The 15,182-nt window shown below is 42.8% G+C and overlaps 1 protein-coding gene across 1 annotated transcript in view; it reads left to right on the forward strand.

Annotated features, from left to right (window-relative positions):
- The first annotated feature begins 218 nt into the window (after window positions 1-218).
- Window positions 219-15,182, forward strand: part of fer1l4 (fer-1 like family member 4) — a 397,456-nt gene continuing 382,492 nt past the window's right edge. Inside the window, exons 1-2 of the mRNA XM_059981120.1 lie at window positions 219-422; window positions 8,495-8,618. Coding sequence (XP_059837103.1) covers window positions 8,579-8,618 — 40 coding nt within the window. The 5' untranslated portion in view covers window positions 219-422; window positions 8,495-8,578. The remainder of the gene's footprint in view (window positions 423-8,494; window positions 8,619-15,182) is intronic.

Below are 15,182 nucleotides of genomic sequence, written 5' to 3' on the forward strand. Positions count from 1 at the left end.
TATTCTTTCTGTGTTTTCTTCATCTTTTACTTCCATCTCTTTAACTTTATTATCCATCTTCTTTTGTTTTTCCACCACTTTATCGAGTGTATTCTGCATCCTTCTTATAGCTTTTAATTCATTCATAATATATATCAGGATATCTTTTATGTCTCCTTTAATCTCTTCCTTCTTTCTCTGAATTTCCCAAAGAGTCTGATTCCACTTCCGTTTCACTTCCAGTTTCACTTCCAGCCGTAGTTGGGATTTGTAGTTTTGTTAATATCTGTTCGTGCATACTTGTTTCTTCGCGCATTCGTTGTTCTTGCCATTTCTTCTTAGAGACCGCCGACATTGCTGCAACTTCCTGTCCCGCATCATCAGAAGTGCCATGCACTTCGCCGGGAGGAGATCCAACTTGAGTCCGAGGCTTCGCCGAGACGGTTAGGCCTTTTTCCCCGCCAATTTGCGCAGTCTTCGAAGTAGTAGCTATCTTCTGTTTCGGTTTAGGAGCTATATCAAAAGATAATCCTGAGTTACTTATAAATAGTTTCTAGTAGATATTTATTAACTCTTCTTCATTTAAACCCTATTTCATTACTTTTTACGAGAGAGCCAGATTCCCAACGTCTCGATCCTACGTCATCACGTGAGCCCCCCCCCCCTCCCGATTGAAAACAAATCTAGTAGGGATGACAGCAGAACAACAATGGCTGGTGATTCTGGGGGCAATTCAGAAGGTGCAGGATAAATAGGTGCCAAAGAAGCAGAAGTACAGTGGATTCCAGTTAATTGGGCCATTAGTTAATCAGGCCAGCTGCTTCTTTGGGAGAACTCTTGGAAACAGAAGCATAGAACACCTACAGCACAATACAGGCCCTTCGGCCCACAAAGTTGTGCTGAACATATCTCTACCTTAGAAATTACTAGGCTTACCCATAGCCCCCTATTTTTCTAAGCTCCATGTACCTATCCAAAAATCTCAAAAAAAGACCCTATCGTATCTGCCTCCACCACCATTGCCAGCAGCCCATTCTACTCACTCACCACTCTGCATAAAAAAAACTTATCCCTGACATCTTTGTACCTGCTTCCAAGCATCTTAAAACTGTGCCCTCTCTTGTTTGCCATTTCAGCCCTGGGAAAAAGCCTCTGACTATCCACACGATACTTCTCATCAGCATTTACACCTCTATCAGGTCACCTCTCATCCTCCACCGCTCAAAAGAGAAAAGGCCGAGTTCACTCAACCTATTCTCTTAAGGCATGATCCCCAATCCAGGCAACATCCTTATAAATCTCCTCTGCACCCTTTCTATAGTTTCCACATCCTTTCTGTAGTGAGGTGACCAGAACTGAGCACAGTACTCCAAGTGAGGTCTGAGCAGGGTCCTATATAGCTGTAACATTATCTCTTGACTCTTAAACTCAATCCCACGGTTGATGAAGGCCAACGCACCATATACCTTCTTAACTACAGAGTCAATCTGCACAGCAGCTTTGAGTGTCCTATGGACTCAGACTCCAAGATCCCTCTGATCCTCCACACTGCTAAGAGTTTTATCTTTAAACTATATTTCATATTTGACCAACCAAAATGAACCAAGTCACACTTATCTGGGTTGAGCTCTATCTGTCACTTCTCAGCCCAGTTTTGCATCCCGTCAATGTCCCACTGTAACCTCTGACAGCCCTCCAGAATATCCACAATTTTGTATCATGAAGAGAAACAGTCCCAGATCAGATCCTTGAGGCACTCCACTGGTCACCGACCTCCATGCAAAATATGACATGTCTACAACCACTCTTTGCCTTCTGTGAGTAAGCCAATTCTGGATTCACAAAGCAATGTCCCCTTGGATCCCATGCCTCCTTACCTTCTCAATAAGTCCTGCATGGGGTACCTTATCAAATGCCTTGCTGGAATCCATATACACTACATCTACGGCTGACCTTCATGAATGTGTTTAGTCACATCTTCAAAAAATTCAATCATGCTCGTAAGGTATGACCAGTCTTTGACAAAGCCATGCTGACAATTTCTAATCATACTATGCCTCTCTAAATGTTCATAAATCCTGCCTCGCAGGATCTTCTCAGTCAACTTACCAACTACTGAAGTAAGACTCACTGGTCTATAATTTCCTGGGCAATCTCTTTGCCTTTCTTGAATAAGGGAACAACATCTGCAACCCTCCAATCCTCCGGAGCCTCTCCCATCCCCATTGATGATACAAAGATCATACATGCCGCTGTAAGTCATCCCTACAATTGCTAAGATCCTTTTCCGTAGTGAATACTGAAGCAAAGTATTCATTAAGTATCTTCACTATCTCCTCTGGTTCCATACACACTTGTCCACTTCCACACTTGAATGGTCCTATTCTCTCACATATTATCCTCTTGCTTTTCACATACTTGTAGAAAGCCTTGGACTTTTCTTTAATTCTTTAATTCTGCTTGCCAAAGCCTTCTCATGGCCCCTTCTAGCTCTCCTAATTTCATTCTTAAGCTTATAGATTCCTATCATTACCTAGTTTTTTGAACCTTTTGTAAGCTTTTCTTTTCTTCTTGACTAGATTTTCAACAGCCTTTGTACACCACATTTCCTGTACCTTACCATCCTTTTTCTGTCTCATTGGAACATACCTTTGCAGAATGCCACGCAAATATCCCCTGAACATTTGTCACATTTCTGCCGTACATATCCTTGAGAATACCTGTTCCCAACTTATGCTTCCAAGTTCCTTCCTGATAGTTTCATATTTCCCCTTACTCCAATTAAATGCTTTCCTAACTTGTCCGTTCCTATCCCACTCCAATGCAATGTAAAGGAGGTAGAATTGTGATCACTATCTCCAAAATGCTCTCCCACTGAGAGACAGCCTCTCTCTCCTCTTGTAGGCTTATCTATATATCGTGTCAGGAAACCTTCCTGAACACACCTAACAAACTCCAACCAATCTATACCCCTTGCTCTAGGAAGACATCAATCAATATTTGGGAAATTATCATCTCCCACCACAACAACCCTGTTGTTATTACACCTTTCCTGAATCTGTTTCCCTATCTAGGGTCTTTTAAGAGACTTTTGGATAGGTACATGGAGCTTAGAAAAATAAAGGGCTGTGGGTAAGCCTAGTAATTTCTAAGGTAGGGACATGTTCAGCGCAACTTTGTGGGCCGAAGGGCCTGTATTGTGCTGTAGGTTGTCTATGTTTCTATTTGCTTCTCGATGTCCTTGTTACTATTGAGCGGTCTATAAAAAAACACCCAGTAGAATTATTGACCCCTTCCTGTTTCTAACTTCCACCCACAGAGACTCAATAGACAATACCTCCATGACTTCCTCCCTTTCTGCAGCTCTGACACTATCTCTGATCAGCAGCGCCACTCTCCCACCTCTTTTGCCTCCCTCCTTGTCCTTGCTGAAACATCTAAAGCCTGGCACTCTAAGGAACCATTCCTACCCCTGAGCCATCTAAGTCTCTGTAATGGCCACAACATCACAGCTCCAAGTACTGATCCACACTCTAAGCTCATCCGTTTTGTTCATGATGCTTCTTGCATTAAAATAGACACATCTCAAATCATCAGTCTGAGCGCATCCCTTCTTTGTCACCTGCCTATCCTCCCTCTCACACTGTTTCCAAGCTTTCTCTATTAGTGAGCTAACCACCCCTTCCTCCACCTCTTCAGTTCGGTTCCCACCCCCAGCAATTCTAGTTAGAACCCTCCTCAGTCGCCCTTTCAAACCTTCCCGCCAGGATATTGGTCCCCCTTGGATTCAAGTGCAATCCGCCCTTTTTGTACAGGTCATGCCTGCCTGAAAAGAGGTCCCAATGATCCAGAAATCTGAATCCCTGCCCCCTGCTCCAATCCCTTAGCCACATATTTATCCTCCACCTCACTCTGTTCCTATACTCACTATTGCATTCCTATACTCACTATCTTAAAGGAAAAAAATGAATTGAGAAAATAGCCAGGATTCCTTTGTTTATTTGGGACACTACGCCACTTAATTAGGGCAGGAGACTATAGCCAAGCAGTTTCTAACTAGTGTCAGCTCCATGTGCTTGCATCGTCCTTCAACATTACACCATGCTTAGAGTGATCAGTTATTAAATAGCATCAATTATTGCATGTGTTTGTGTTCAAATATCACCAATAATCGACAAGAAATAAGCAGAAAGATAGTTCAGATTTGCTTTGCTCATTCAGGCTTGGAGGTGTCAGAAATGGTCAGGATTGAAACTGAAACAATTACATTACTTCAACAACTTAATCACCTCAAATATTGCAATGAAAATTGAGGAATTAGAGAATGCAATTGTCTAAAGTATTGTATGAAAGCAATCTATTAACTGCAGTAGGTCCAGGCTAACTTAGTTTATTTGCTGTCTTTGATAACAATTCAGAACTAATACACAGTTTTATAGTACTATAGAGGTATTTGTAGTGTTCTAATTTGTTATTTATTTCATTTAAATGCATAAATCATTATGCAGCTAAATGTTAGCTTGTCTTTTTTATACCTTCTAACTATTTCCATGAAATTTCAACTAATTGGGCAGCTACTTAATAGGGCCAAAATGAACTGGTGCTGATGTGTCCCATTATGATTAGTTTGTTAAAGACTGGTAAAGAATTTCCAACTCTGGATCAATAAAGTACTATTATTTTAAAATTTTCAAAACTACTTCGAGTACAGGAAGGGTGAGAGTGCGCAGGTGTGTGACGTAGACAGGATAGCGCAGAGAGTTTAAAAAGAAAGGGGATTTCCAACGGTTGTTTTTTGGACCCGGACAGAAAGGGCGAAGTGAGAGCTAAATTCTGAAGGAAGGCAGTTTTTTTTTTTTAACTTTGAGTACAAGAAGGGCGAGACTGCGCAGGCGCGTGACATAGACAGGACAGCGCAGAGAATTTAAAAAGAAGACCACCCTATACAGCGGGCAGCGGAGTGAGTGGCAGCAGAGTTTAGGGCTTTGGCTCAACAGGCTTAGGCAGTAACGGGTAGAGGTGAGAGCGAGGCACCAACTCTTGTTTTCCCCTTGGGAAATCAGCCTGGACAGACAGACGAACAGCAGAGCTCACACAGCTAATGGTACGAAATAACGGTTTAAAAAGTTTGTGTGTTTGGCACGGTAAGTGGGTGAGTAGACTTATTTTTCCTTGTTTCATTCCTGTAGAATTAGGTAGCATGTCTGCAGGGTTAGTGCTTTGTTCAGGGTGTCAGATGTGGGAATCCTGGGAGACCTCCAGCCTCCCTGATGGTCACGTCTGTACCAGGTGCACTGAGATGCAGCTCCTCGGACACCGTATTAGAGATCTGGAGCTGCAGCTTGATGACCTACTGCTTATTAGGGAAAGTGAAGAGGTGATAGACAGGAGCTACAGCGAGGTAGTCATCCCTAAGCTACAGGGGTCAGAAAACTGGGTGACTGTCAGGAGGGGGAAGGGAAATGCTTGGATAGTGGAGAGCACCCCGGTGGCTGCCCCCCTCAGCAACAAGTATATCATTTTGGATGCTGTTGAGGGGAATGACCTGACAGGGGATGGCTATGGTGACTGGGTCTCTGGCACTGAGCCTGGCACTGTTGTGCAGGAGGGAAGGAGGGAGAGGAGGAATGTGGTAATCAAAGGGGATTCCATAGTCGGGGAACAGACAGGAGATTCTGTGAGCCTGATAGAGATACCCGCATGGTGTGTTGCCTCCCAGGTGCCAGGTACGGGATGGAAACAGGCCATCTTGGCCCTTCTAGTCCGTGCTGAATGCTTACTCTCACCTAGTCCCACTGGCCCGCACTCAGCCCATAACCCTCCATTCCTTTCCTGTCCATATACCTATCCAATTTTACTTTAAATGACAATACTGAACCTGCCTCTACCACTTCTACTGGAAGCTCGTTCCACACAGCTACCACTCTCTGAGTAAAGAAATCCCCCCTCGTGTTACCTTTAAACTTTTGCCCCCTAACTCTCAACTCATGTCCTCTTGTTTGAATCTCCCTTACCTCAATGGAAAAAACCTATCCGCGTCAACTCTATCTATCCCCCTCATAATTTTAAATACCTCTATCAAGTCCACCCTCAACCTTCTACGCTCCAAAGAATAAAGACCTAACTTGTTCAACCTTTTCCTGTAACTTGGGTGCTGAAACCCAGGTAACATTCTAGTAAATCTTCACTGTACTCTCTCTATTTTGTTGATATCTTTCCTATAATTCGGTGACCAGAACTGTACACAATACTCCAAATTCGGTCTTAGCAATGCCTTGTACAATTTTAACATTACATCCCAACTCCTATACTCAATGCTCTGATTTATATATCAAAAGCTTTCTTCACCACTCTATCCACATTAGATTTAACCTTGAGGGAACTATGCACCATTATTCCTAGATCACTCTGTTCTACTGCATTCTTCAATGCCCTACCATTTACCATGTATGTCCTATTTGGATTATTCCTACCAAAATGTAGCAGCTCACACTTATCAGCATTAAACTCCATCTGCCATTGTTCAGCCCACTCTTCTAACTGGCCTAAGTCTCTCTGCAAGCTTTGAAAACCTACTTCATTATCCACAATGCCTTCTATCTTAGTATCATCTACATATTTACTAATCCAATATACCACCCCATCATCCAGATAATTAATGTATATGACAAACAACACTAGACCCAGTACAGATCCCTGAGGCACACCACTAGTCACTGGCTGCCAACCTGGCAAACAGTTATACACCACTACTCTCTGGCATCTCCCATCCAGCCACTGTTGAATCCGTTTTACTACTTCAATATTAATACCTAACGATTGAACCTTCCTAACTAACCTTCTGTGTAGAACCTTGTCAAAGGCCTTACTGAAGTCCATATAGACAACATCCACTGCTTTACCCTTGTCAACTTTCCTCGTAACCTCTTCAAAAAATTCAATAAGATTTGTCAAACTTGACCTTCCACGCACAAATCCATGCTGACTGTTCCTAAACAGATCATGTCTATCCAGATAATTATATATACCATCTCTAAGAATACTTTTCATTAATTTACCCACCACTGACGTCAAACTGACAGGCCTATAATTGCTAGGTTTACTCTTAGAACCCTTCTTAAACAATGGAACCACGTGAGCAATATGCCAATCCTCCGGCACCAGTCCCATTTCTAATGACATTTGAAATATTCCTGTCAGAGCCCCTGCTATTTCTACACTAACTTCCCTCAAGTTCCTAGGGAATATCCTGTCAGGACCCAGAAATTTATCCACTTTTATATTCCTTAAAAGCACCAGTACTTCCTCCTCTTTAATCGTCATAGTTTCCATAAATTCCCTACTTGTTTCCCTTACTTTACACAATTCAACATCCTTCTCCTTAGTGAATACCGAAAAGAAATTATTCAAAGAAACTGTACTCGAACGGGTATTGTGTAATAAACCAGAGGTGATTAGAGAGATTGAGGTGAAGGAGGCAGTGACTTTAACATGATCGAGTTCACTGTGAAATTTGAGAAAGAGATGCCAAAATCCGATGTGTCGGTATTTCAGTGGAGTAAAGGAAATTACTGTAGCATGAGAGAGGAACTGGCCAAAGTTGACTTGAAAGAGACACTAGCAGGAAGGACAGCAAAGCAGCAGTGGCTGGAGTTTACGTGAGAAGTGAGGAAGGTGCAAGACAGATATATTCCAAAAAAGAAGAAATTTTTGAATGGAAAAAGAATGCAACCGTGGCTGACAAGAGAAGTCAAAGCCACAGTAAAAGCAAAGAGAGGGCATACAAGGAAGCAAGAAATAGTGGGAAGACAGAGGATTGGGAAGTTTTTTAAAGCTTACAAAAGGAAACTAAAGATCATTAAGAGGAAAAAGATGAACTATGAAAGGAAGCTAACAAATAATATCAAAGAGGATACTAAAATCTTTTTCAAGTATATAAAGAGTGAAAGACAGGTGAGAGTAGATATAGGACCGATAGAAATGATGCTGGAGAAATTGTAATGGGAGATAAGGAGATGGCGGAGGGACTGAACGAGTATTTTGCATCAGTCTTCACTGAGGAAGACAGTAGCAGTATACCAAACACTCAAGGGTGTCAGGGAAGAGAAGTGTGAGCAATCTCAATTACGACAGAGAAAGTACTCAGGAAGCTGAATAGTCTAAGGGTAGATAAATCTCCTGGACCAGATGGAATGCACCCTCGTGTTCTGAAGGAAGTAGCTGTGGAGATTGCGGAGGTATTAGCAATGACCTTTCAAAAGTCAATAGATTCTGGCATGGTTCTGGAGGAGTGGAAGATTGCAAACGTCACTCTGCTATTTAAGAAGGGGGCAAGGAAGCAAAAAGGAAATTATAGACCTGTTAGCTTGACATTGGTGGTTGGGAAGTTGTTGGAGTCGATTGTCAAGGATGAGGTTATGGACTACCTGGAGGCATCTGACAAGATAGGCAGAACTCAGTATGGTTTCCTTAAAGGAAAATCCTGCCTGACAAACCTATTGCAATTTTTTTTCAGGAAATTACAAGTAGTCTAGACAAGGGAGATGCAGTGGATGTTGTGTATTTGGATTTTTAGAAGTCCTTTGACAAGGTGCCGCACATGAGGCTTCTAAACAAGATAAGAGCCCATGGAATTACAGGTAAGTTCCATACATGGATAGAGCTTTGTTTGATTGGCAGGAAACAGAGTGGGAATAAAGGGATCCTATTCTTGTTGGCTGCCGGTTACCAGTGGTGTTCCAAAGGGGTCCGTGTTGAGGCTGCTTCTTTTTATGTTGTATATCAATAATTTGGGTTATGGAATAGATGGCTTTGTGGCTAAGTTTGCTGATGATGCAAAGGTGGAGGTGGAGGGGCCAGTAGTGCTGAGGAAACAGAGAGTCTGCAGAGAGACTTGGATAGATTGGGAGAATGGGCAAAGAAGTGGCAAATGAAATACAATGTTGGAAAGTGTGTGGTCATGCTCTTCAGTAGAAGCAATAAACGGACAGACTATTATTTAAATGGGGAGAGAATTCAAAGTTCTGAGATGCAACGGGACTTGGGATACCCTTAAGGTTAACCTCCAGGTTGAGTCGGTGGTGAAGAAGCCGAATGCAATGTTGGCATTCATTTCTAGAGGAATATAGGAGCAGGGATGTGATGATGAGGCTCTATAAGGCACTTGTAGGAGTACTGTGTGCAGTTTTGGGCTCATTATTTAAGAAAGGATGTGTTGACATTGGAGAGGGTTCAGAGAAGATTCTCTAGAATGATTCCGGGAATGAAGGGTTAACATATGAGGAACGTTTGATTGCTCTTGGTCTGTACTCCTTGGAGTTTAGAAGAATGAGGGGGGACCTCATAGAAACATTTTGAATGTTGAAAGACATGGACAGAGTGGATTTGGCAAAGATGTTTCCCATGGTGGGGGAGTCTAGTACGAGAGGGCATGACTTAAGGATTGAAGGGTGCCCATTCAGAACAGAGAAATCTTTTTAGCCAGAGGGTGGTGAATCTGTGGAATTTGTTGCCACAGGCGGCAGTGGAGGTCAAGTCATTGGGTGTATTTAGGCAGAGATTATAGGTATCTGAGTAGCCAGGGCATCAAAGGTTATGGTGAGAAGATGGGGGAGTGGGACTAAATGGGAGAATGGATCAGCTCATGATAAAATGGTGGAGCAGACTCGATGGGCCGAATGACCGACTTCTTCTCCTTTGTCTTATGGTCTTGTCTTACTATTATTATTATTATTATTATTATTATTGTTGTTGTTGTTGTAAGTCAATTGTTAAGGATGTGGTTTAGGCTACTTGGAGGCATGTGATAAGATAGGTTGATGTCAGCATGGTTTCCTCAAGGGGAAGTCTTGCCTGACAAATCTGTTGGAATTCTTTGAAGAAACAACAAGCAGGATAGACAAAGGATAATCAGTTTATCTGTACCTGGATTTTCAGAAGGCCTTTGTCAAAGTGCTGCTTAACAAGCTATGAGCTTGTGGTATTATAGGAAAGATTCTAGTAGTGGCTGATTGGCAGGAGGGAAAGAGTGGGAATAAAGGGAGCTTTTGCTTGTTGGCTGCTGTGGTGTTCCACAGGGGTCTGTGTTGGGACCGATTCTTTTTACATAATATGTCAAAGAATTAGATGATGGAATTGTTGGCTTTAAGACCATAAGATATAGGAGCATAATTAGGCCATTTAGCCTATCGAATCTGCTCCGCCATTTTATCATGATTGATCCAATTTTCTTCTACATTGAAAAAAACCTATCCACATTCACTCTGTCAAAGCCTTTCACCATTTGATAGATTTCAATTAGGTCACACCTTATTCTTCTGAATTCTAGTGAATACAGGGCCAGAATCATCAAATGCTCTTCATATAACAAGCCTTTCAATCCTGGAATCATTTTTGTCAACCTCCTTTGAACCCTCTCCAGTTTCAGCACATCCTTTCTCAGATAAGGAGACCAGACTGACTCACAATACAAGTGAGGCCTCACCAGTGTTTTATAAAGTTTTTAACATTACTGTACATTTTGCTTTATTGCAAAGTTTGTAAATGATACAAAGGTAGGAGGAGAGGCAGGTAGTTCTGAAGAGGTAGGGAGGTTCCAGAAGGCACAGGATAGCTAGAACCATAGACCCATAGAACACTACAGTGTAGTACAGGCCCTTCAGCCCTCTATGTTATGCTGACCCATATAATCCTTTAAAAAAGTACTAAACTCACACTACCGCATAACCCTCCATTTTTCTTTCATCCATGTGCCTGTCCAAGAGGCTCTTAAATACCTCTAATGATTTAGCCTCCACCACCATCCCTGGCAAGTCATTCCAGGCACTCACAACCCTCTGTGTAAAAAACTTACCCCTGATGTCTCCCCTAAACTTCCTTAATTTTGTACATATGGCCTCTGGTGTTTGCTCTTGGTGCCCTGGGAAACAGGTACTGACTATCCACCCTATCTATGCTTCTCATAATCTTGTAGACCTCTATCAAGTCCCCTCTCATTCTTCTACGCTTCAAAGAGAAAAGTCCCAGCTTTGCTAACCTTGCTTCATATGACTTGTTCTCCAAACCAGGCAACATCCTGGTAAATCTCCTCTGCACCCTCTCCATAGCTTCCACATCCTTCCGATAATGAGGTGACCAGAATTGAACACAACACTCTAAGTGTGGTCTCACCAGAGATTTGTAGAGTTGCAACATGACCTCTCTACTCTTGAACTCAATCCCTCTGTTTATGAAGCCTAGCATCCCATAGGCCTTCTTAACTACCCTATCAACCTGTGCAGCGACCTTGACGGATGTATGGATTTGAACCCCAAGGTCCCTTTGTTCATTCACACTCTTAAGTAACTGACCCTTAATCCTGTACTCAGTCCTCTGGTTTGTCCTTCCAAAATTCATCACCTCACACTTGTCCGGATTGAGCTCCATCTGCCATTTTTCTGCCCAAATCTGCAGCCTGTCTATATCCTCTTGTAACCTTCAACAACCTACAGCTCCATCCACAACTCCTCCAATCTTCGTGTCATCCGCAAACTTACTCATCCTTCCGCCTCTACATCCAGGTCATTTATAAAAATCACAAATAGCAGGGGTCCCAGGACAGATCCCTGCGGCACTCCACTAGTCACCGACCTCCAGGCAGAATACTTTCCAATTTTGGACAGCTAAGTCCCACAGAGGAAGTAGTTCTCAAATGGCTGGGCTAGTCAGCCATGGCTGACAAGGGAAGTTAAGGACTGTATAAAAGCCAAGCGAAGGGCATATCAGGTAGCAAAAGTGAGTGGGAAGTTGGATGATTGGGAAGCTTTTAAAATCCAACAAAAGGCAACTAAAATGCTATAAGGGAAAAAGATGAAATATGAGGACAAGCTAGCCAATAGTATAAACCAGGATTCTAAAAGGTTTTTTTTTTCAGTGATGTAAAGAGCAAAAGGGAGGCGAGAGCTGATATTGGGCCACTGGAAAATTATGCTAGTGGGGTAACAATGGGGGACAATGAAATGGCAGATGAACTTAATGGGTACTCTGGGGCTTCATTGTGGAAGACACTAGCAATGTGCCAGATGTTCATGAGAGTCAGGGAGCAGGAGTGAGGGCCATTGCTATTACAAAGGAAAAAGTGCTAGGCAAACTGAAAGGTCTCAAGGTGGATCAGTCACCAGATGGACCAGATGGACTACATCCCAGAGTCCTAAGAGAGGTTGCTGAAGAGATAATAGATGCATTGGTCATGATCTTTCGGCGGTTTTAGGGTTATTTTGTCAGCGGTTTGAGGTCAACCAGTGAGAACAGTGGGAAGAGTTTAAAAGTGAGCAGAGTTTAAAAGGTGACGGTTATTTTTTCAACAGTTTGAACGGGACATGACTGCGCAAGCACAAGAGACTTATAAATAAGATACAGATGCATGGAGCCGGAGGAAGTGTAATGGCATGAATAGTGGATTGGTTAACCGATAGAAGGCAGAGAGTTGGTATAAATGGGTGTTTCTTCTTTTGGCAGTCAGTGGTGAGTGGGGTGCCGCAGGGGTGGATGCTGGGCCTGCAGCTATTTAACATTCACATTGTTAATTTGGAAGAGGGGACTGAGTATAGTGTAGCAAAATTTGCTGATGACACTAAACTGAGTGGAAAAGCAGATCGTACAGAGGATGTGGAGAGTCTGCTGAGGGATATAGATAGGTTAAGTGAGTGGGCCAAGATCTGGCAGATGGAATACAATGTTGGGAAATGCGAGATCATCCACTTTAGAATCTCACCTGGTCCCTCAACACCAGCTCCATAGCAAAGAAAGCCCAGCAGCGTCTCAACTTTCTGCGAAGGCTGAGGGAAGTCCATCTCCCACCTCCCATCCTCACCACATTCTACAGAGTTTGTATTGAAAGCATCCTGAGCAGCTGCATCACTGTCTGGTTCGGAAATTGCACCATCTCGGATCGCAGGGCCCTGCAGCGGATAGTGAGGTCAGTTACTGTGTATTGTACCAGCAGTTATGGTTGAAATGACAATAAAAAGTGACTTGACTTGACTTGATAATAGAAAAGCAGATTATTATTTAAATTGTGAAAGATTGCAGCATGCTGTTGTGCAGAGGGACCTGAGAGTGCTTGTTCATGAATCACAAAAAGTTGGCTTGAAAGTACAACTGGTTATTAAGAAAGCAAACGGAATGTTGGCCTTCATTGCTGCAAATATCCAGGGTACTGGTGAGGCTGCACCTGGAGTACTGTGTGCAGTTCTGGTCTCCTTACTGGAGGAAGGATATACTGGCTTAGGAGGCAGTGCAGAGGAGGTTCACCAGGTTCATTCCAGGGATGAAGGGCTTAACTTATGAGGAGAGATTGAGTCACCTGGGACTGTACTCTCATATATTCCTCAATAGACCCATCGGATCCTTGCTTCCTAAACCTCATGTATGCTGCCTTCTTCCACCCGATTAGATTTTCCACCTCACTTGTCACCCATGGTTCCTTCACCCTATCATTCTTTATCTTCCTCACTGGGACAAATTTATCCCTAACATCCTGCGAGAGATCACTAAACATCGACCATATGTCCATAGTACGTTTTCCTGCAAAAACATCATCCCAATTCACACCCGCAAGTTCTAGCCTTATAGCCTCATCATTTGCCCTTTCCCAATTAAAAATTTTCCTGTTCTCTCTGATTCTATCCTTTTCCATGATAATGATAAAAGGCCAGGCAGTGGTGGTCACTGTCCCCCAGATGCTCACCCACTGAGAGATCTGTGACCTGAACCTAATACTAGATCTAGTATGGCATTCCCCCAGACAGCCTGTCAACATACTGTGACAGGAATCCGTCCTGGAAACACTTAACAAACTCTGCCCTGTTTAAACCATAGGAACTAATCACGTGCTAATCAATATTAGAGAAGTTAAAATCACCCATCATAACAACCCTGTTATTTTTGCACCTTTCCAAAATCTGCCTCCCAATCTGCTCCTTGGTATCTCTGCTGCTACCAGGGGGCCTATAGAATACTCCCAGTAGAGTAACTGCTCCCTTCCTGTTCATGACTTCCACCCATACTGACTCAAAAGAGGATCCTGCTACATTACCCACCCTTTCTGTAGCTGTAATAGTATCCCTGACCAGTAATGCCAGCCGTCCTCCCCTTTTTCCCCGCTTTCTATCCCTTTTAAAACACTGAAAACTAGGTATATTGAGAATCCATTCCTGTCCTGGTGCCAGCCATGGTTCTGTATTGAGATGCCAATCAATATATTGATTAGCATCTCCCGAGAGTGAGGGGTTTAGATGGGGTAGAGTTTGTTAGGTATGTTCAGGAAGGTTTCTTGACACAATATGCAGATAAGCCTACAAGAGGAGAGGCTGTACTTGACCTGGTATTAGGAAATCAACTTGGTCAGCTGTCAGGTCTTTCATTTGGAGAGCATTTTGGAGATAGTGATCAGAATTCTATCTCCTTTACCATAGCATTGGAGAGGGATAGGAACAGACAAGTTAGGGAAACGTTTAATTGGAGTAAGGGGAAATATTAGGCTATCAGGCAGGAACTTGGAAGCATAAATTGGAAACCAATGTTCTCAGGGAAACATACGGAAGAAATGTGGCAAATATTCAGGGGATATTTGCGTGGGGTTCTGAGTAGGTACATTCCAATGAGACATGGAAAGGATGGTAGGGTACAAGATCCGTTGTAAATCTACTCAAGAAGAAAAGAAGCACTTACAAAAGGTTCAAAAAACTAGGTAATGATAGGAATCTAGAAAATTATAAGGCTAGCAGGAAGGAGATTAACAATGAAATAATGAGAGCCAGAAGGGGTCATGAGAAAGCATTGGTGAACAGAATTAAGGAAAACCCCAAGGCGTTCTACTAGTACGTGAAGAGCAAGAGGATAAGACATGAGAGAATAGGACCAATCAAGTGTGACAGTGGGAAAGCGTATATGGAACTGAAGAAGATACCAGAGGTATTTAATGAATACTTTGCTTCAGTATTCACTGTGGAAAAGGATCTTGGCAACTGTAGGGATGACTTGCAGTGGACTGAAAAGCTTGAGCATGTAGATATTAAGGAAGAGGATGTTCTGGAGCTTTTGGAAAGCATCAAGCTGGATAAGTCACCGGGAATGAACAGGATGTACCCCAGACTACTGTGGGAAGTGAGGGAAGAGATTGCTGAGCCTCTGGCAATGATCTTTGCATCATCAATGAGGATGGG

The sequence above is a fragment of the Hypanus sabinus genome, chromosome 9 (assembly GCF_030144855.1).
Source record: "Hypanus sabinus isolate sHypSab1 chromosome 9, sHypSab1.hap1, whole genome shotgun sequence".
NCBI lineage: Eukaryota > Metazoa > Chordata > Chondrichthyes > Myliobatiformes > Dasyatidae > Hypanus > Hypanus sabinus.